Here is a 21814-nt window from a genome sequence, read left to right on the forward strand (position 1 = left end):
TGAATGTAGGCAATGCTCAAAGACACATTACTATTTGTGGCCTGCCTATTTCATCTCGGTCTCTGAACCAAGACATTTAGTTCTCCCTTAGTTTCTTTCTCCAAATAAGGATTGCCTAATAAACATATCTGAAAGGCAAATGTCAAGCCAGAAAAAACAGTTTGCAATGTATATGACAAACTCCTAATACATTTAAGCTTTAAATTTAATATATCAATGAGCAAAACATGAACTAAGAAGTAGGAAGGTGGGCAATGAATATATACAGGCAAATCTGAAAAAAAAATATTACTGGAAAATAAATGCACAAACATGTCCAACTTCATTTATAATCAAAGAAATTTAAAAAGTAATAAAATAGCACATTTGTCTATCAAATGGATAAAGATATTTTTAAAACATAATACTCTGGAGTATGATATTTGTATTAATAGCTGCATTCATACTGCCTGTATTGTTCAGTTTATCAATTAAAAAATCTTTTACTTTAGGCCAAAAATAGGTAGATGTATATATAATATAGGAGTTATATATATACTTAAATTTCATTTATTACATATTTATATATATATATAATTATATATTTAAGTATATTATATATAAAACATTGCCCTGGAGAGGTGAGTATTCAAGGAAATAGGATTCTCATAAGCTCTAGCGTGAAGGTAAATTGATATAATATTACTAGGTGACAGTTCAATTACCTGTATCAAAAAGAAAGACCCCAAACATGCATATCCTTTGACATTACAATTCTAATTCTAGGAATTTATCATAAGGAAATAATCATGGTTATGCACAAAGGTTTATCTACCAATATTCATCACAGCAATATTTGTAATATTGCAAAATTGGAAACTGCCCAATTATCTATCAGTAGGGGTTGGTTAACTAAGTTGTAACACAGCTAAAAAGGGCTTAGCATTATACAAGTTTTTAGCCACAGCTCTGCGTCAAGTCAGGATCTCTGCTTTGCCCTGGAAGTTAATGAAAATAATCCCACACTGTCTCTATGTCTCATACATGAGCAGGGTGGAGTCATTATTCCTGTTTGGATATTAGCTAAAGTCACTGTCTTCTCCTGACCCAGAGAAATTCATCCAGAGCAGGGGTGAGCCCTTGAGAGTCAAGACAAAGACATAGATTCCGCCTTTTTTGCAATTGATTGTGTTCTCCAAGTCTTCTGGTAGGACTGACGTTTTATATCTCCATCCACGTGTCACAATAGGTTCGTATTATGATGTTCATCCTTGGGCATGACAATTAAATTGATGATTACATTACATTGCTCAAGGAAGTGTTTGACCAGGGGTCCTCCCTAAGGGAGGTGGGCCGGAGATAAACCACATTGTATGTCCAGGAAGGCATTCACACCTATTTCCTTTAGTGACGATGAAAGGCTTATAGGAAAATTTTATATAATAATGTTCTCATTATTAGGGTGTGAAATTAGATCCTAAAACACTAAAAATGATACCATCTCACCTTTAGTTCTAATGTTCATTTTTTCAGAGTCTTTTCATGTTTATTTTCCATTTAGACCCTCAATACTAATTGTACAGGATTGTGCAGGATCTATGTCCCACAAAAAAAGAGCATGAATTTTGGAGTCAGACAGACCTCACTTCCAAAACAAAGGAAAGGAAGTGAAAATGGGTGCAAATAAAGATAAGATTGAAGGTGTGGATGTAGGGAGTTGAGGGGATTCTTTCCTATGGGCTAAATTTTCCGTGTGGAGCAGACAAGGTCATCGGCTAAGAGAGAGAAGGACATCAGTGAAGTGAGGGAACACCTGCTGTGGATAGGTGGGGTTACTGCCTGCGAGGAGAGATTTCAACATTCACCAGCCCTGAAATTCAGTCACGATCTATGTAAGAATCAGGTTCTGGTGCCAGGTGATGGAGAACTCTTTATAAACATACATAAGGCAAAATGACAGGAAGCTAGTTATAATATAAATACAGGTCAAAGACATACTTGTCCTCTGCTATTAATTGGGGAGTTTCAAGCCTTTCAGAATCGTATTCTAAAATACCTAAAGCAAAAAGGAGAAAATGAGCAGATTGGTATAATGAAATATGCTCTATCAGATATTCGGAGTGTCATGTTTCATGGCTGGGTCTACAGCTAGTTGTTATATGACCTTGAGCTCATATCATAGGGTCTCTGGGCCTTTTCCTCATTCTAAAAAATATCTGATTCTGAGGTCTCTTCTGGAAACTCCTTTTCCTTTTCAGTGACCAAATGATTTGAAAATAATGCAGATTTCTGAAATCAGTGAGTTGAGAGATCTGGGTATTTACCACACAAAAACTTTGGCTGCTGATCTGCAAATCTACCACAGGGTGCCCTCTACCCTAAAACGGAAGGCTCTTAGGAGCAGAAGGACTCATGCTGGGTAAAGCTGGAAGCTGTTCAGTCTTTGTTGCTTGTGAAAGCCAAGAGCTGAATTAAATCAGATGGGTCTTTAAAAAAAGAAGAAACAAAACAGATGGATCTTTTAAGAAAAAAGTGTTGGTCAGCTAAAGACTTATTTAAAAACACATGGTCATTCTGCCTTTTGTGGGATCTGAAGACCAAATATAGTATCTGCAGGAGGCATGCTGTTACGGTTTAGCAACTATTTCCCCAAACATGGCTGGGATTCTAAAAATACTAAAGTCTTATACTCATTTTTCTAGATAAAGCTCCACTCAGCCTGTCTTTAGGGATTTGTGAAAATTCCACCCTTTTAGCCAAGTGTCTAATGTCCGAATTTTTGTTTTGCTTTATGTTTTTTTTTAAATTCTCTTAACAACTTATTGTCAAACAGTTAAATGAATGCAGTTGCATTACATAGTATAGTATATCCTGCAATTGTGTCAAAAGCATCTTAATGAAGGGCTCTGGAATTCCACTGACTGGATTATAGTAATTTTGTGAGTAATTATTCCACCAGCTCTGCAGTCGCCATATCCAAATTTATCTGTGCAAATGATTCCAAAAGATTTCAAACCTCGTCAGAATAGAAGTTAAATTTAACCCAGAATCAAACCCTCTGGTAAATTGTTGAGGTCCACTGCTTATAACAAGGACCGAACTAGGTTTGTTTTCAAACATGGGTAATTTATGGTATTGTTGGCATAGGATTGAAATGTTTCTATGTGAAGATAGGAGGCCATTTCTGGAAACTATCATTCACATACTAATTATAGGCCCAACTGGGGCTCTTCAATTGGTAAAGTAGGTGGTGGATTAACCCAACAACCTGGCCAGCGATGTCTCTCTGGAAGGCCATGAAACTACTTTAAAAGTCAGTGAAAAACCAGTCAGTTCAGCCAGTGTTGAGCTCTTTAATACCAACGATGTTTTTTTAACTACACATCAAAAGTGTGTGGTTCCCTGCAAAAGATTTTATTTCTTCCCTCCCTCAGCAAAGTCCTATTCATTGTGTTGGGTACCACTTAAACTATGATACTTCATAAAGTTGTAATTAGTAACCCTAATGCTTTTTCTTTCCTGTGTGCTTTTTTTTTTTTTTTTTTTTCCTTTTGCGGTATGCGGGCCTCTCACTGTTGTGGCCTCTCCCGTTGCGGAGCACAGGCTCTGGATGCGCAGGCCCAGCGGCCGTGGCTCACGGGCCCAGCCGCTCCGCGGCATATGGGATCCTCCCAGACCGGGGCACGAACCTGCATCCCCTGCATCGGCAGGCGGACTCTCAACCACTGCGCCACCAGGGAGGCCCTCCTGTGTGCTTTAATCAAGAACTTTTCTGGACTTTTACAGGTTTAGGGGCAGTCTAGCCCCAGTCTTGTGGCTGCGTTTCTGTGCAGACTCTCTCTCCACCCCACTGTCCCCACCCCCTGGGAGAGAAAAACTTTAGGAGACAATTAAAATTTGTATACTATGAGGAAAGTTTTCTCAGTTACCCTTAGGATTTGCTCCCTGTCATTGTGTTATTTTGAGGGAGTAGATCATTCTTTTTTGAAAGGGAGGCAAGTGAAAACAAAGAAGATACTCTATTGCCCTTTGACAATCTGCAGTTTTCTGAAGCAGGAAATTGGAAGAGTGAAGCCCTGATCATCTCCAGGATGATTATTCAGCTGGAGTGTCAGTCCATCTCCCTTGCTTTTTTGCTCATTTGCCTTTTCTTTCCAGGGCTTGAGGATATTTCATTGCTCCTTAGAACTACCACCTGGTGATGTGCAGAGGAAGAGAAAACTAATTCAATCTAGCCTGCTTTTAACATGTAAACAACTGTCCTGCTTTGACTGGGAAGAATTAACAGGTTGAAATTGACAGAGAATCCAAAAAGGAGGTAACAGATCTGAAAGTTCCTCACATAGGGACTACACATAATAGAAATTTAGCAAGTGGGGTTTGATAATCCACGTAGCAGTTTTCTACCACCCTTGACTGGTGGTTCTCAGCCAGAAAAGATTTTGCCCTGGCCTCCCTCCCCAAAGGGACATTTGGCAGTGTCTGGAGACATTTTTGATTGTTATAACTTGGGGCTGATATTGGTATCTAGTGAGTAAAGACCAGGAATGCTTAACATCCTGCAATGCACAGGGCAGTCCCCTACAGCAAAGAATTATCTGGCCCCAAATGTCAATAGGGCTGAAATCAGAACACCCTGCTGTAGATAAATGAGCATGTGCAATGTCTAATTTTAATATGATAAGAAATAAGTTAAATCATGTTTTTGATCCTTACTTGACTATATTTAAAATTATTTGTTTGCAAATATGTATTTATAGCTCTCTCCATTCACTGCCTATTTGTATTTCCAAAGTTAGTCTAGCTAAGTTTTCTCAACACTTAATATTCTCTATCAAAAAAATTTTAAAGTATCACTAGTCCCTAAGGACTGGAACCTTTAGTGCACTGAAACAAATTCATTTACACAAATCTAATTTGCCCCTAACTTTTAAGAGATTTGCATAAAATCAAGAACACCTGTCTAAGAAACAGCAACTTACTTTGTCCCTCTTCTCCCCTCTTAAACAGATATTAGTATATATTCAAGTTGCCTAAGATTTTTTCCCAGTCTTTAGAGATATTCTGTTTACTTTGAAATACTGCTGAAAATGAAATAAACACTGTTTTTAAAAAAAGATCTATAAATAAACAAGAGATTAATCCCCTTAAGAACTTAGACTATGGGCAATTTCCTTCTTGTCACATTCTTAATGGGACCCAGGGACAGAGTTCTTAAGAACAGACCGAAATGTTTGGCTTTCTCTTCTCCTGTGTCAGCCAGGCCCAATCCTCAGCTTATCCAGTCACCAAGTACCCTAAAATAACCTCTCCACCTCAAGAGGCCCTTAAAATGCAAGATGGCGGCACAAGAATAGGAGATGACATTATCAGCATTATTTATAGCAGGGTGGAAATCCAACGTGTTAGACCAAACAAGCTGATCTTGTCACGTTTCTTTTGTGTGTTGGAATGCTGATAGACAACTGCCAAACAGATCTGAGGTTTGAGACCTTAGTTTGAATCTAGTACATAGCTGACTGACTTTGTGGCTCTTTTATCAGTATTCTAAGTGTAGAAAGAGTTCTAAGATAGGAATAACCTAGTGGCCTGCTGTTGTCCAGAACATCTTTAGCATTTCACTTAACCCACTGTGGCAGTTCACAGATTTGTTTGGAACATCCAAAAGGAGCCAGGAAGCTCTATCCAGTGGAACTTTCTACAGTGAGGAAAAGTTACATATCTGCCATAACCAGCTTACTTGATCACTGGCTCTATGTGGCTATTACGCACTTGAAATGTGATTAGTGCACCTAAGGAAATGAATTTTAAATTTTATTTAATTTTCATTTAAATAGCCACATGTCCTCATGGCTACTATAATAAACAGTGCCAATCTGAAAAATAGTAACTCATTATTCCACATCTTCATTATAGATATTTTGATTCCTTCTTCTTTTCTCTCAATTATAAATATAGCAAAATTAAAGAATGTTTAGAAAATGAAAGGAAATTCTATTCAATACCTGTAATTTATGAACCTAACAAAATTGTTATACATTTGGTAAATTTTCAAGGTTTTTTTCTATGTATTTTTAGATGAGTTCGATATAATTTATCTTATTTTATTTTGCTTTATTTTATCTATTATAACCAGCTATTTTTCACTTAACATTATGAAAGGAATATATTTCTCTACTACTAAATAATATTCACAAGCTATCAGAGTTAATGATTGCCTATTTCTTAGATCTTAGCACCATGATTTGTGTATTTCCTCTGTTTTTGAAATCTTGGGTTCTTTCATTTGTTTGCTTCCTTGCTTGCTTGGTTTTATGGTCATTATAAAATAAGGCTGTAGTAAACATGTGAAAGCATGTTTACATTTCTCCTCTTTAAGATATGTTTACCTGCCAAACGTTTGAGTCTTATTTAGGTAATAATTTACATGATGAATCATTTCACTACCACAGAATCATTTTGAAAAAGTACTTTTTCACTATTCATGTGAAAAACAGACCTTAAAGAAGCGAAAGGAAAAGAAAGCCAAGTCTTTTCTAGCTGCAGCACTATTAATTCAGTAAATTACAAGACAGATTACTATTCCTTCCCATAGAACAGGAAGAATTGCTGATAAAATGTAACTGTACTCAGGGCTGATGCCATAGACCTCTGCTTTGCAAATGGGGAACAAGTTCCCACACATAAATCCTACAAGTAAAATATTTTACATAGTCAGATCATCTCTAGAATTTATAAAGATAAGAAAATTAATGGAAGTTAAATTTAAAAACCCAAAACGCCCCTTTTATTTTGTTCCTTGTAAATGCATATATTTATATACTATTACATCTCCAAACTATCCTTTTTATAATTTAAAGTAATATGAATACAGTCCAAGTAAACTTTCACACATCTTACGATTAGGAGTTATTCTGAAGATATTGGCCTAAGACATTTTATATTTTGCATAGTGATAAAACTGTCATGAGATTTTTCAATTTCTTTTTAAATAAATTCTATATTCTGGTGGCTCTGATCATCAAAGAGCAGATAGATCCTATTGATAACACAGATAAATTGAAGACATAGCATACTGTATATTAGAACCTAAAAAAAATCAAATGTTCTCATTATTCATAATTTGGGTTGTACTTTCTATAATATTTCTTTGTCTTTTTTGAATTAAGATTTGTATTTGAGGGATTGACCATGGACTGAATGACCTTGTTCTCATTAAACATTAGGTTATACCTGTGAAGCAGCTTTATAAACTGCAAAGTACAGTGAAAATCTAGTATAAATGTTTTGAAAAGTGCTCTTTGCTCATCCTATACATGAAAAGGAGACTTCTAAATTGGCTTAATGGAAAGAAATCCAAGACTTTTCTCTCTCTCTTTGGCACAATGAATTTAATAATTTATAGTAGAGATTTATTTTTCCTTCACATACAGCAGTAAAAATGTTTGGCCTGATAAAATAACTGCATTTAGGGCTTTTATTAGTGATAACACTCAGGGACATAGATCTTTACTTTGGAAATGGAACTTGGGTCTCCAGATAGCAAATCACTGGGACTTTGTTCACGCTATGAATGAAGCACATTGACAGAAAGTCAATTCCAAAAAATCAATAGTGTGTTTAAACTGGAAATGTTTGTAAAAAAGCTTGGACTGCCATCCACCCTGTATGCCTTTGTGGGTTATCTGGGGAAAATATTTAAAAGTTGACTGGTTTTCCTCTGCCACCTAGTTAACTTCTTGCTTTCCTCTCCCAGTGTTTTAAAAAATGCAAACTAATTTCAGCATTAGTATACACAACATATCATTGTGAGCTTGATTCTGCTGAAAAAAAGAAGAGAAGTAGTCCCAGGGTCATATATAAATGGTTAACCATGCCACTGTGATCTGTGTTGTTCACAGACAATGAAGAGGTGCCTGTAGTTTGCTTCTGCACATCTGTTGTGCCAAGTACATCCCAGGTCGTAAGAGTTTCCAATTTTCAGCTAACAGAACTCACAGTTTTACTTTTCTGAATTGCAGGTGGTTTTCATGAGCCTGTGCAAAAGTTTTTGGGACTGTGGACTTGTAGCCCTGGATGACATTACAATAGAATTGGGAAGCTGCTGGTCTCCAGGTAAGATGGCGGTCATTTCAGCTTTCTTTTGTTTCCCTGGCCAATTCATGGCATGTCCTGTTTCTCTAAGAACATACCACGTACATTTAATCTGTGCTAGTCTGTCCTTTGCTTTTCTTGCCAGAAGTGCCTCTCTCATTTAGAAATGATGCCTTGAATGCAATGTGTGACTTTGTACATATGACTTGACCCCTGTATCTTCATCTATAAGAGAGGTGGTAGTACCTACCTGAAAAGTAGGGATAATACACTTAAATTCCCTAGTGTAGGACCTGGTACAAAACAGTGCTTTAAAAACAAATACCTTCTGGGCTTCCCTGGTGGCGCAGTGGTTGAGAGTCCGCCTGCCGATGCAGGGGACGCGGGTTCGTGCCCCGGTCCGGGAAGATCCCACATGCCGCGGAGCGGCTGGGCCCGTGAGCCATGGCTGCTGAGCCTGCGTGTCCGGAGCCTGTGCTCCGCAACGGGAGAGGCCACAACAGTGAGAGGCTTGCGTAACGCCAAAAAACAAACAAACAAACAAACAAACAAAACCCAATAATTATAATTCCTTTTGTTATTATTATTGTTGTTGCCTCATACACATGCAGATTTTCAAGAAATATTGATGAAATTGTTATTATACATAGACGAGGCTAAACATATCATTTCTAAATGATAATAAATAAATATTTTCCAAGTGAATTAAATGACAGTGGAACAATTAGCAAGCATTGATGATAGTGACAAATATTGTGGCTGTGTGTTGGACATTATGTCTAATGAGAAAATTGTGCGTACCGCAACCCAAATCATTGGTTTCTATCTACTAATTACCACTGCATCCTAAGTCTCAGGGCATCCATTTCTTTAACAAACAGGCAACTTGTGGCATCAATTTGGCACCAGAGAATAATCTCCATGTTTATTTAATTAAAAGATAGTTTGTTTGTAGTTGATTTGTGTGGCACTGCAAGAACAACATAAAACAAGATAAAAATCTCTACACTCAAGACGTAGAAAAGGTAATGAGGCTTCATTAACTTGCAGTGTATATAAAATAAAATGAAGTAAAATAATTATCATGCAAGAGATGGAAAAGATAAGCTATTTATTAGAGAATCTAGATGTAGGGAGGTACAACCAAAGAAGTTCCCAGGAGGTTCGGAGGTGACACCACTCTAATAATAATCATTATTACAGTTATTGAAGATAGCACCCAAAGACATAAACATTTGTTTTTGGAAATGGAAAATAAGCCTCCAGGTAGCAAAACACCAAGTTCTAATACATATTTAGCTAATATTTATTGAGAACTTCATGTTCTAAATATTTTACATACATCATCTTATTTAATCCTCACAACCCCCTGAGGTGGATACCATTAATATTCCCACATTACAAATAAGAATGCTGAGACACAGAAAAATTCAGTAACCTGCTCCACACATACTAAGCTATGTCTCCAAAATCACATTTAATTCTTTCACATTCTCCCCCTCCTCCAAAGCAGCTATAGAGTTGCTCTGAGGATCCCCTTCACTCATTCTGGATTTCTGAAGAAAGCTCCTGCATGCCGTTTTATTATTTTTATGTTTCCATAAAGGCAACATACCTCCAATTTTCAGAGCTTTATAAGCTCAGTCACACAAATAAATTCACAAGTCAGAGAAAGTTTCTTTCTCAAAGTATTCCCATACTTTTGGATCTAGATTTCTGATTGTTCTCTGCCTCTCTGGCAGAACCTAGGGTGCAGTCCAGCCTCTAGCTGGAGGCACCAGCATGGCTTAGGTGGGCTTCTGGTGAGGGGACTGCCTCTTCATGTGGGGCATGTGGCCAGACGACACCCATACTTGCAGCACGTGCTTCCAGTGAGCCTTGGAATACATATTCATTGAAAGAGCCTCAGCAATCACAACACCTGCTGTTTCCTTGCAGAGAAGCTTCCAACTCCACCTGGAGAGTGTACTTTCGAACAAGATGAGTGTGCATTTACTCAGGAGAGAAGGAACCGAAGCAGCTGGCACAGGAGGAGGGGAGAAACTCCTACCTCCTACACAGGACCAAAGGGAGATCACACTACTGGGGTAGGTGAGTTATGCCACATGGTGCTGTTTCCTAAGGAAACCAGAAATAGCATTCTAGGGGTCATTTACTGCATTTTGAAATGGGAAGAATGATGTGTCTAGAATAAACTGCATGTGGGATACTACACATGTGGGGTAGGTAATTCAGTATGTGCGTTTAAAATCATTCTTTCTGTTTATTACATTGCTTATATATCTTGCTGCAAAAAGGATTTAAAGAGCTTACAACAATATGCACACAAATATAATTTAATTAGAGGTAGGTTTAAAAATAAAAGAGAGATGGACAAAAATGAAAAAAAAGTATATGATGATGTAAACTTAAGCCCAGGGCTGAGACCTAGTATAGAAATATGCTGGCAGACAGGGGAGGAGATATATCAGTTTGAGTCCTCACTTTCTAGAAACTAAAAAAGATGGAAAACTCATCTGTACAACATGATTTACAGTGTTCTTAGGATAGAAACAGATGAAGCAGTCCATCAATGGGTGGAGGCAATAAGGAGGTGCATTTTCTGTAGAAAATGTATAAACTACAATAAACTAGGCTAAAAGTTGATCTACTTCTTATTATCACCATGTGTCAGCAATTGTAAACAATGTCAGTGATAAAAATACTCCCTAAAGAACAGACGTTTCTCACTGACCCTCTCAATTTTACTTGGTATACCAGTTGGATAACAGCACATCATTTGGCCCAGAAGAAAAGAACTATCCCTGATACTAAGATTATAGAGATATTTCCTGAAGGGTCCTTACAGAGAGTTGCATAGTGCTGTTTCTTATGATCTACCTCAAGATAAGTCTAGGGAATAACACCACAGAGCAACCTATAGCATAACCTATTTGTTGAATTGGCTTAATTTGGTAGGGTGCAATCAGGAACAGCTTTGTTTTTTCTTTCTAATGCTCTCTTCAGACATACCCTAGAGAATTCTCCCTTCCCCATCCCTTGGCAAATCCCATAGCTTCTCAGTCTGGTTGAGGTATAGGAGCCGCCACACATTCAGGTATGTTAAAAAGTCCAATTCAAATTAAAACTTCAGTTTCTCATTCAATCAAATCATCTTTCTCCCTCAGCATGGGCCTGATTCACAGTTTGGAGATGATAAAAGGGAAGACTCTCTGTGCTTTAAGTGTGTTTAACTTCCTCCTCTGCCCCTCATCTTCATGATCCTTTAGGCAGAGTGAGTGGAGGAAGGATGAAAAGAAAATAACTTTTTAAATGTTTGGTGCTGTTTCAAATTCTTTCTTGGATATTGAATACCTTCTGTTATGACAGATATCTAAATACTGGCTCTTTGGAGAAGGTATCTAAATACTGCCTCTTTTGCATCTTACCATTTTTGGCACTGTACTCTCTGGCTGATGATCTCCTATGGCTACCCCCTCTTCCCCTAGCACTTGCACTACAGAGGTACAACTCACACAGATTTTCTGCTTACGTTCCTCCTGGCACTTTTGACTTGGGTCCTTCTGAGAGCTTTTGGTTCCAGCCACCTTCTCAGTGAGTATCCATTTGGCCTCGGACCCTAAATTCACCTTTGCCTGACTAAGAAGAAGATGTGCAGCTTGGTCCTCCCACTGACCTCTCTTTCCTTCCTGTTGCTTCGGAGAGTCTGGGACAGTGTTGCATCAGTTAGGGAGGCTGTTGAAGAGATTCAGCCTTGGTTTGACCAGGTTCCAGCACTGAGTAGATTCTAAGAGAGATCTAAGAGTGTGTGAGACTATATCTGGAAAGACAAGGAAGTTTAAAAATATGACAAAAAAAGACTTGTATATGTTAGGACTATTTTGGTTGGGAACAGTTTGTTACCCTTTGTAACAGAAAGAAAGGCCATTTCAGGGCCGACTTCAGGCATAGCTTGATGTAGGGGATAAAACTATGTCACTGGGATCAGTCTCTCTCTCCATCTCTCTGCTCTGGTTTTTCTGAGTTGGTTCCAATCTCAGACAGGCTCTCCTCTCATGGTAGCAAGAAGCTACAGCAGCTGCAGCCTCATGGCCTTTCAACACTGAATCTAGTGAAAAGAGATAACTCAAACCAACAAACAAAAAATGAGTCTCACTAGCTCTGATTGGCAGTGTATTGAGGGCAGAGTACTATCAAATTCCTGTTTGAATCCCCACAGGGCTTACTGTTTTACCTTATACACTACAGAGGCTCAAAAATGTCCATGGAGTGAATAAATGAACCTAAAAGCCTTCACTGATGTATATGAGAATAACTAACCATTTAGTTAGCAAGACCCCTAGAAAATGTGATAATGGGGAGAAACTAAATTACAAGAGGAGTAGAGAAAGATCAAGAATAAATCAGCTTTAGTTCGAGTCCATTGTAATCATGATGTTGTCTGTATGTATGTTTTTCTGGGGGAGGGACTTGATAGCTTTTCTTCCATTTCTCAGGAACACCAAGAAGGCTAGCAACAACAGATCTGAGAAGAGGGCCATGCTGTGGTAGACTACCACAGGGGAATTCTCTGGGTAACAGGCCATGCCATGTCTTAGACATGGAAGAGAGGACAAAACAAAAATAGTGAGCAGTGGAGAAAGGGAGTCTCTGAAAAGGGCAAGGAGGGTCACCAGGCCTGGTTTTAACAGACCCATGAACTATGGTATCAAGGCTGCCCACTCACTAGGTATAAGCCCTTGAGAAAGTTACTTAAAATCTCTAAGTCTCAGTGATGTCATCTAGAAAATGAGAATAATTATAGCTACTTATCTGTTGGCTTACTTCAAAAGATGGTTGAGTTTAAACTTGTTTAACTTGTAGATGACATTCTACCTCCTCCCCGTACACAAAATCTATGAAAGTCTTACAAAAGCGCATGCAGTAGAAATTCCATTACTCATCATTTTGCTCCTTTATTTACGTTGTTCCTGGTTTAAAGGCACATGTTAGTTAACTTGGTGTGGCTTTGTTTAAAGAAAATGATATGATTGTGTTTGCTTTGTCTCTTTGAAAACTTTGAAGAATGTTTCAGCTGGTTGGGGTGAAACTTCATAACAAAAATTGTAATGCAAAAACTTCTTAGTGTGTTCAATACTTATTCCAAGAAAATAATTGACACAGTGTACAACACAGAGAATTCTGGTTTTGTATTATTTTTTTTCCCAGTAAATTGCTTCTAGGATTTGCCTTCTTCTCCATCCTTCATTTCACCTGTTTCAATGCAAACTTCCTAAAGGTTCTCAAGACACCTTTCAATTTTCTAACCATATAAAATTTTTTACAGATTGTATCTTTTTATTCCTATGTACAACAATGCAGAGGGGTAGCAAATTTTGCTATGTGGTGCCCAGGGTACCTACAGATATAGCACTTGAGTTTTACGTCTTGGTTTTGTTCTTTAAGTTACTTTAACAGTTATTCTACTGAGGAAATAATAATATCTAATGATCATTTATGGAGCGTTTACCACATGCAGGCACTGTGCTGGGACCTTTATATCCTGTCTTAGTCAGTTTGAGTTGCTATAACAAAAATACCATAGACTGAGAGGCTTAAATAACAAACATTTATTTCTCACAGTTCTGAAGCCTGAGAGGTTCAAGATCAAGGTGCTGGCAGATTCAGAGTCTGGTGAGGGCCCACCTCCTGGTTCATGGACAGCAGTCTTCTTGCTGTGTCCTCACGTAGCAGAAGAGGCAAGGGAGCTCTCTGAGGACTCTTATAAGGGCACTAATCCCATCTATGAGAGCTTGGCCCTCATGACCTAATCACCTCTCAAAGATCCTACCTCCATTACCATCATATTGGGGATTAGGATCTCAACATATAAATTTCAATAAATAAACATTCAGTTGTTAACACATCCTTACCACAACTTGTAAAGTATGTGAAAGTGTCCATTTTTCATATGAGAAAACTGAAGGTTGGAGAAGTGCCTTTCCAGGGCCACACAGCAATAAGTGGTAGAGTAGGGACTGAATCTCAGGAATGTTGGGCTCTAATGTCCATATTCTTTCCACACTGCCTCACCACCAGAGTTTCCCAGCCTACATGATAGTAAGAGACCACACATGACCTGGAACAGTTGTGACAGCTGATACGTGAAAAGCACAATTCTTCACTTAGCAGCATAATCTCACCCCTATTACCCTTCACACCAAAGAGGGGTGTCTGCTCTTGGAAAGGATATATTCAAACTGATGGTAGTTTTAGACATCCACTGAAATGTATCAAGCAGAAAGTATCTAAATTTTTTCTGACCTGTTTCTAGTGTCAGTGAACAAATATTGTCAGTCTAACTCTAGGACTGCAGCCCACACACCCACTGTGTATCCTAAACCTTCAAAGGGTGGCTTCCCCTTTTCCTGGCCTCTAATGGCCTAATGTGGGCTGATATATTGGCTCTCAGATTACAGTATGACAAGGATCACCCATTCGAAAATTAAAGCATAAGCAATTAAAGGCCCTTTTAAAACAATTGTTTGTTTGTTAAAACCACCAGTGTCATAAGCTACATGTGCATAATGTAAGATGAAACATCTTAGAACTGGGGGCAACCATAAATGTTATTTAGTGTAAGGTATCTACGATCTTGATTTATTCCATGTTTTCTGAGGACCCACTATGCATTAGGCACCACGTAATTGCTGCAGAATTACAATAAGTAATGTAATAACAGTTAAGTTCTAGAGATGATGGAACCATGCAGAGAGGAACAGTTAGCTCTCCTTGGGAGCGTCTTAAAGAATGAGTGGGGGGCCTCCCTGGTGGCGCAGTGGTTGAGAGTCCGCCTGCCGATGCAGGGGATACGGGTTCGTGCCCCGGTCTGGGAGGATCCCATATGCCGCGGAGCGGCTGGGCCCGTGAGCCATGGCCGCTGGGCCTGCACATCCGGAGCCTGTGCTCCACAACGGGAGAGGCCACAATAGTGAGAGGCCCGCATACCGCAAAAAGAAAAAAAAAAAGAATGAGTGGGAATTCATCAAGAAGAACATCAGGGAGTAGGGAAGCATTTCAGGATGAGGGAATGACAGGTGCAAAGCATGGATCTATTAAGCAGTATGGCAGCTTCAGGGAACTGCAAGTGATTCTACCTGGCTGCCATGTAGGATACTGTCAGCCAGCATTCCCAAGATAGTGAAGTCTGAGATATAGGCTTGTATGCAGGTAGTACATTTGGAGATGTGATCCCAAGAAGTACAAGTGTGGGGCAAAGGCATCAAAGCAAAGAAAGAGGGAGAGCTGATACAAGGATGCATCCCTGACTTGGCCACTGCTATGACCATCTGGCTGCTTGATCTGGTGGGAACAGCTGAGAAACCATGTTGAAGTATGTCTCAGAGCCATCACCCAGGGGAAGAAAGGGAGAAGCATTTGTCCACAGGTTCCCTTCCTGCATTGGCCAAAGATAAGTGTCCATTCAGCACTGGCTACTCTCTCTTCCCTTATTTCTAGGTTACATTTGCATGGGTGCTGAGTGATTCTGCCGAGGGCCAAGCCCAAAACGACTGCACAAAACTCAGCATCAAATACAGGAAGTAACAGGCAGTTGGCATGGGCCCAAGACAAGGCATCTATCAGGTGCATCTGAGTGAAACTGTTTAAAGACTGTGTAGAATTAGTTGTAGTAATGGTGACTAGAATAAGAGACCAGTGAGACAGAAAATCTGTAGTAGTGAACAGAAGCATCTCATATGGGCACATCTAGGAGAGTGGTGGGAGATGACAGTGGACAGTCAGATGAGAACCAGATCACCAAGAGCCTCGTCTACATGTTAAGGAATTTGTATATTCACTCTCTGTAGAAAAAGCATTCATTGAAAGGCTTTAAATGGACCATTTTAGTGGCCCCAAAGCAAAATGATGAAGCTTTACTTGATAGTTTTCCCAACAGACATCATAGTAGGCACCACTTTCTTAGCCATCCTGCTTAGGGGCTTTACATCTAACACTATCCTCAACATCTGTCTAAGTGATCACAAAGGTCTGGGAAAATGAGAAGCAGTTCCATCTCAGAAAAGGCTTGAAACCCTTCTGTAGTGGCTCCCTCATAAAGATGAGGGTAGACAGAGGCAAATTGGGGATGAGAGCCAGGACTCAAACACAGTTCTCTTGATTCCGCCTTCAGCTCAGGTGATACGTAAGGTGAGGTCTTGGACATTTATATTCAGATCAGCTTGAAAAGAAACAGGCCAATACCGTGAATGAATGACTTTTGCTGAATGTTGTACAATAGGAAAGAGTATCAACTTCATAAACCAGAGGCCAGGTGTCAAAAACATTATAAGAAAAAGGATTATCACATCTAACTCCTTTATTAGGATTAGAATTGGTTCTATATCAGGTAGCTTTTAGTGTATAGCAAACACCCCAAAACTTAGTGGCTTAAGATAATAACCCCTTATTTCACTCACTATTCTGCAAGGTGGCAATTTGATCTGGGCTGAGCTGGGCAGTTCTGTTCTTGCTTGGGCTCATTCATGCATCTGAAGCCATCTGCCAGGTTAATAAGGAGCTGGCTAGTTTAGGGGGGCCTCAACTGGGATAACTTGTTCTGCTAGGTCAGATTCAAAGAGTGAGGAAATGGACTCTATCTCTTGATGGGAGGAGCTACTGGATATAGGGAAGGAATAATTATGGCTATTTTTGCAAACAATCTACCATAGATTATATCAACCTTCAAAATGGTCCCTCCTGAACGGGTTATTATTGTGGAATCTTGTAAAGTCACTTGCATTGATGGTAGAAGTAATATTTAGCAAGTAAAAGTATGTGACACCCAGTTAAATGTGAATTTAGCAAGTAAAAGTATGTGACACCCAGTTAAATGTGAATTTCAGATAAACAATGAATAATATTTAGTAGAAGTATATCCAGATTTTGGACATATTTTTGAGTGCAAGTCATGGAAACAAAGAACATTAAAACCAGAAAGGACCTTAGGAAACACGTGGCCCGGAGGTTGCAAATTCAGATGAAGTCATGTGTTAGGAAACCATGTCTTTAGCAGGAGGGCTGTTATGTAACAGAGTGTGGTGGGGACTGTGGTTTGCTGATGTATGTGCATCATCTAAAGGTACTCAAAATCAAGTTTTAAGAAATTATTGTGATACCTAGATAAGTATCTGCAACCAAGTTTAGCTCAGATGCTCCCAGGTTTTACCTCCTAACTGAGGTTATTTGATTCAACAAACTGACGTAGCTAATTAAAGGGGGGTCTAGGACTGGAACCAGATGATCATGACACCCAGTTCTGCACTGTCTTCCTACACTGAGATGCTTTTCCTTTAGCCTTACTTTGACAACTATTCAGTATTAGTTTAGAACTTGGATAGTAATCCAGGACCCCTAAATACCCATCCAGGGATCGCCTAGATACTGCTAGAAAAGTACATTGCTATTCATTTTTTTTAAAGTAAAATACTTACTGAAGTATAACATGTACATAGAAAAGTGCTGCAAATTTCCCTCTAAACGCAGTTTTAGCTGTAACCCACATGTTTTAATAAGTTGTATTTTCCCTCTCATTCAGTTCAAAATATTTTCTCATTTCCATTTTGCTTTTTTCTTTTATGCATAGGTTATAAGTGTATTGCTTAATTTCTAAATATTTGGGAATTTTCTAGTTACTGTTTTTAACTTGTTTCTAGATAATCCAACTGTGCTCAGAGAACATACCCTTAATGATTTCAATCCTTTGCAATTTGTTGAAATGCCCAAAAAAGAGTCAATTTAGGTAAATGTTCTATGTGTGTTAGAAAATAATGTATATTTTGTTGTTGTTGTATGAAGTGGTCTGTATATGTTGACTGAATCAAGCTTGTAATCCTGTTCCTATTTTCTATATTTTTACTGATTTTTATCTTTTCAGTTGAGAGGTGTATTAGTTTCCTATTATGATTGTGAATTTATTTCTCCTTTCAATTCTATCAATTCTTGCTTTATATATTTTGAACCTATGTTATTAGGCATATAGAAACTGTATTATTTAAACGCCAGAAGATATGACTGGTTTGGTTTCTTCTATATTCATTCACATATTTCTCCATTCCATTAGTATTCATTCCTTCCTGCATTTCCATGTTTCTCTCTTGAATTTTTTTTTTTTTAGGAAATATTTCTCTTCTGCCAGAAGTATTTTCTTCTACATCTAGTGTTTTGTTTTGGTTTGGTTTGGGTGTGTGTGTGTGTGTGTGTGTGTGTGTGTGTGTGTGTGTGTGTGTGTAAGTCCACTGCTGATGAATTCTCTCAGTTTTTGTTTGTCTGAGAATGTCTTTATTTTTCCTTTACATTTGAAGGATGTTTTTGCTGAGAATAGAATTCTAAGTTGACAATCATTTTTTTAATCAGACCTTTAAAGATGTCATTCAGTTGTCTTCTGGCTTCCATCATTTCTGTTGAATCAGTTTTCAGTCATATAGTTGTTCCTTTGAAAGGGTACTTTTATTTTCTGGATGCTTTTAATATTTTCTCCTCATGTTTTGTTTCCAGCATTTTAAAATGATTTGCATGTGTGTAGTCTTCTTTGTAGTTATCCTGTTTGGGGTTCATTAAACTTCCTTAATCTTTAGGTTGAGTTTTCAAAATTCTTGACCTTTATCTTGTCAAATATTGCTTCTGCCCCACTTTATCTCCTCTCTTCCTGAGATTCCAATTACATGTACATTAAAAGATCTCACCATGGGCCTCCCTGGTGGCGCAGTGGTTGAGAGTCCGCCTGCCGATGCAGGGGATACGGGTTCGTGCCCCGGTCTGGGAGGATCCCATATGCTGCGGAGCGGCTGGGCCCGTGAGCCATGGCCACTGGGCCTGCGCATCCGGAGCCTGTGCTCCGCAACGGGGGAGGCCACAACAGTGAGAGGCCTGCATACCGCAAAAAAAAAGATCTCACCATGTATTATATATCCTTTATGCTCTTTTACAAAGATTTTCTTCCTTTTTGTTCTCCATTCTTCAGTTTGTATGTTTTCTATTGACGTATTTTTTTTTAGTTTGCAAGTCTTTTTTGCTGTGTCCAGTATGCTGTTAAATTCAATGATTGATTACTTAATTTTAGTAATTCTATTTTTCAGTTACAAAATTTCCATTTTTTTTACTACTAGCTTTATTAAGATAGAATACACACACTATACTAAGTTATTGCCTTATGCAGTTGTCTTTTAAATCAGATATTTTAAAAAGAGAAACAAAAATACATTTATTCTTTTATATATACCTATATAGTTAACTTTATCAGTGCTCTTTCTTTCTTCACGTGGATTGAGTTATTGTCTAGTGTCCTTTCATTTCAGCTTGAAGGATTCCCTTTAGTAGCTAGTGATGAATTTAGTATTTGTTTGTCTGGGAATGTCTTAAGTTCTCCTTTGCTTTTAAAGGATACTTTTTCTTGATATAGAATTCTTGGTTTTCTTTCAGTACTTTTGAATTATGTCATCTCACTGCTTTCTGGTCTCATGTTTTCTGAGGAGGAGTCAGATGTTAATCTTATTGAGGATCCCATGTACATGATGAGTTACTTGAGTCACTTTTCTCTTTCTTTCAAAGTTTTCTTTGTCTTGTCTTTCAGCAGTTAACTGTGATTTTTCTAGGTGTATGTCTCCTTGAGTTGATCCACTTAGAGTTGTTTGATCTTCTTGGGTGTGTAGATTAATATTTTTCATCAGGTTTGGAATATTTTTGGCCATTATATTTTTTAAATGTTCTTTTTGCCCCTTCCTCTCTTTCCTCCCTTCTGAGACTCCCATTGTGCATATGGTAATACACTTGATGCTGTCCCACCAACCTCTGAAGCTCTATTCATTTTTCTTCATTCCTTTTCCTTTGTTCCTCAGATTGGATAATCTCAGTTTACCTGTCTTCGAGTTTACTGCTTCTTTCATCTGCTAGTTCCAATCTGTTGTTGAGCCTCTCTTGTGAATGTTTCATTTCAGTTATTGTGCTTTTCAAATCCATAATTCCTAATTGGTTTTTTGTAAATTCTCTTTTTAATGATACTCTCTATTTGGTGAGACATCACTCCCATACTTTCTTTTAATTCTTCAGGCAGAGTTTCTTTTAATTCCTTGCACATATGTATAATAGCTGACTTAAAGTCTTTGTCTAGTAAGTTCAATTATCGGCTTCCTTAGAGACAGTTTCTATTGACAGCTTTTTATCTTGTCTATGAGCCACAGTTTCCTGTTCCTTTGTGTGTCTCATAATTTTTGTTGAAAACTGGTTATTTTTAATACTACAATGTGACAGCTTCCCCTCCTCCCAACATTTTGTTGTTGTTGTTGTTGTTATTGCTGTTGTTCCTGCTACTTGTTTGTTTAGTGACTTTCCTGAACTAATTATATAGAGTCTGTATTCTTTGTTGTGTGTGGCCACTGAAAAATATGCTCAGCTTAACCATCAACTAACGATTGAAGAGAGATTTTTCTTAAATGACTTGAACCAATACATCTCCCAGCCCTTGCAAAGGTGCTCTGTGTTTGTACTGGGGCATGGTTTCAATGCTCAAGTAGACAATTTACATCTCTGCTAGCCTTCACTTTTTTCTTGTTCAGAGACTCAAAGTCAGCCAGGTTAGGACCTTCTCAGTTCTCTCCTGGGTATGTGTATATCTCTGCACATGTGCATCGTTTTCTAGATTGACAAGAATATTTTGGAGTTTTGCAAAGCCCCCCACAGACATATCATTCCCTAATTTTTTCTTGAAAATTTTTTGTCAGCCTTTTGTTAGCTTCCATTAATAGCACCTTAGGCAATTGCAATGTTAAACAATTGTTTGATTGTTCTTGGCAAATGCCCATGAGATAAGGCTGTTCATACAGAATAACGTTTACCTCAGTCAGGTTAAATAAAGACAAGGTGTGGGAATGAAACTTGCCAAGCACGTCAAATAATGACAGTTTTCCGTATGTATGTATGTATGTGTGAATATTTATCTATATAGTATATAGATATATAGATATGGCACTGGAATGCTGTTCAGGCATAAAAAAGAATGAAATCTTGCTATTTGCAACAACATGGGTGGACCTTGATTGCATTTTGCAAAGTGAAATAAATTAGAGAAAGAGAGCCAAATGCCATATGTGCTCACTTATATGTGGAATCTAAAAACAAAACAAAACACCAAATTCATAGATATATAGATAGATTGATGTTTGCCAGAGGTGGGGTGTGGGGGGTGGGTGAAATGGGTGAAGTGGTCAAAAGATATCAACTTCTAGCTATAAAATAAAGTCATGGGTATGTAATGTACAGTATGGTGACTATAGTTAGTAATGCTGTATTGCATGTTTGAAAGTTGTTAAGAGAATAGGTCTTAAAAGTCCTCATCACAAAACACACATACACAATTTGTAACTGTGTGTGGTGATGGATGTTAACTAGACATGCTGGATTGATCATTTTTAAATATATACAAATATTGAATCATTATGTTGTACACCTGAAACTAATATAATGTTTATTGACAATTGTATCTCAATTTTTAAAAAAGGAAAAAAAGAATTTGGGTAGTCTTAGTCTTGGGAAGGCAGAGGAGAGGAAGGGTATTGCTTTGCTAAATGTGGATAACTTTAAATGTTTTGCCTTATCTTTTCAATCTATCCTCTATTGTTGAGGCCACTAAGGAAATGTAAAACCTCAAAATGAAATTTTAAACAGCGATTCCAATGGAGTAAAAAAGACTTCGTTGCATAGTCACGAC

The 21814-nt window shown here is 38.1% G+C and overlaps 1 protein-coding gene across 10 annotated transcripts in view; it reads left to right on the top strand.

Annotated features, from left to right (window-relative positions):
• The window catches only part of MAMDC2 (MAM domain containing 2), a gene marked incomplete at its 5' end in the record, with an annotated part of 443561 nt that overhangs the window by 399573 nt on the left and 22174 nt on the right, over nt 1-21814 (top strand). For all 10 annotated transcript variants that reach the window (XM_082633490.1, XM_082633489.1, XM_082633491.1 and 7 more), the window contains 2 exons: nt 8001-8094; nt 10012-10164. In XM_082633490.1, the coding sequence (XP_082489616.1) occupies nt 8001-8094; nt 10012-10164 (247 nt within the window). The remainder of the gene's footprint in view (nt 1-8000; nt 8095-10011; nt 10165-21814) is intronic.

Source organism: Mesoplodon mirus (assembly GCF_964341445.2).
Source record: "Mesoplodon mirus genome assembly, chromosome: 1".
In the NCBI taxonomy this organism is placed as follows: domain Eukaryota; kingdom Metazoa; phylum Chordata; class Mammalia; order Artiodactyla; family Ziphiidae; genus Mesoplodon; species Mesoplodon mirus.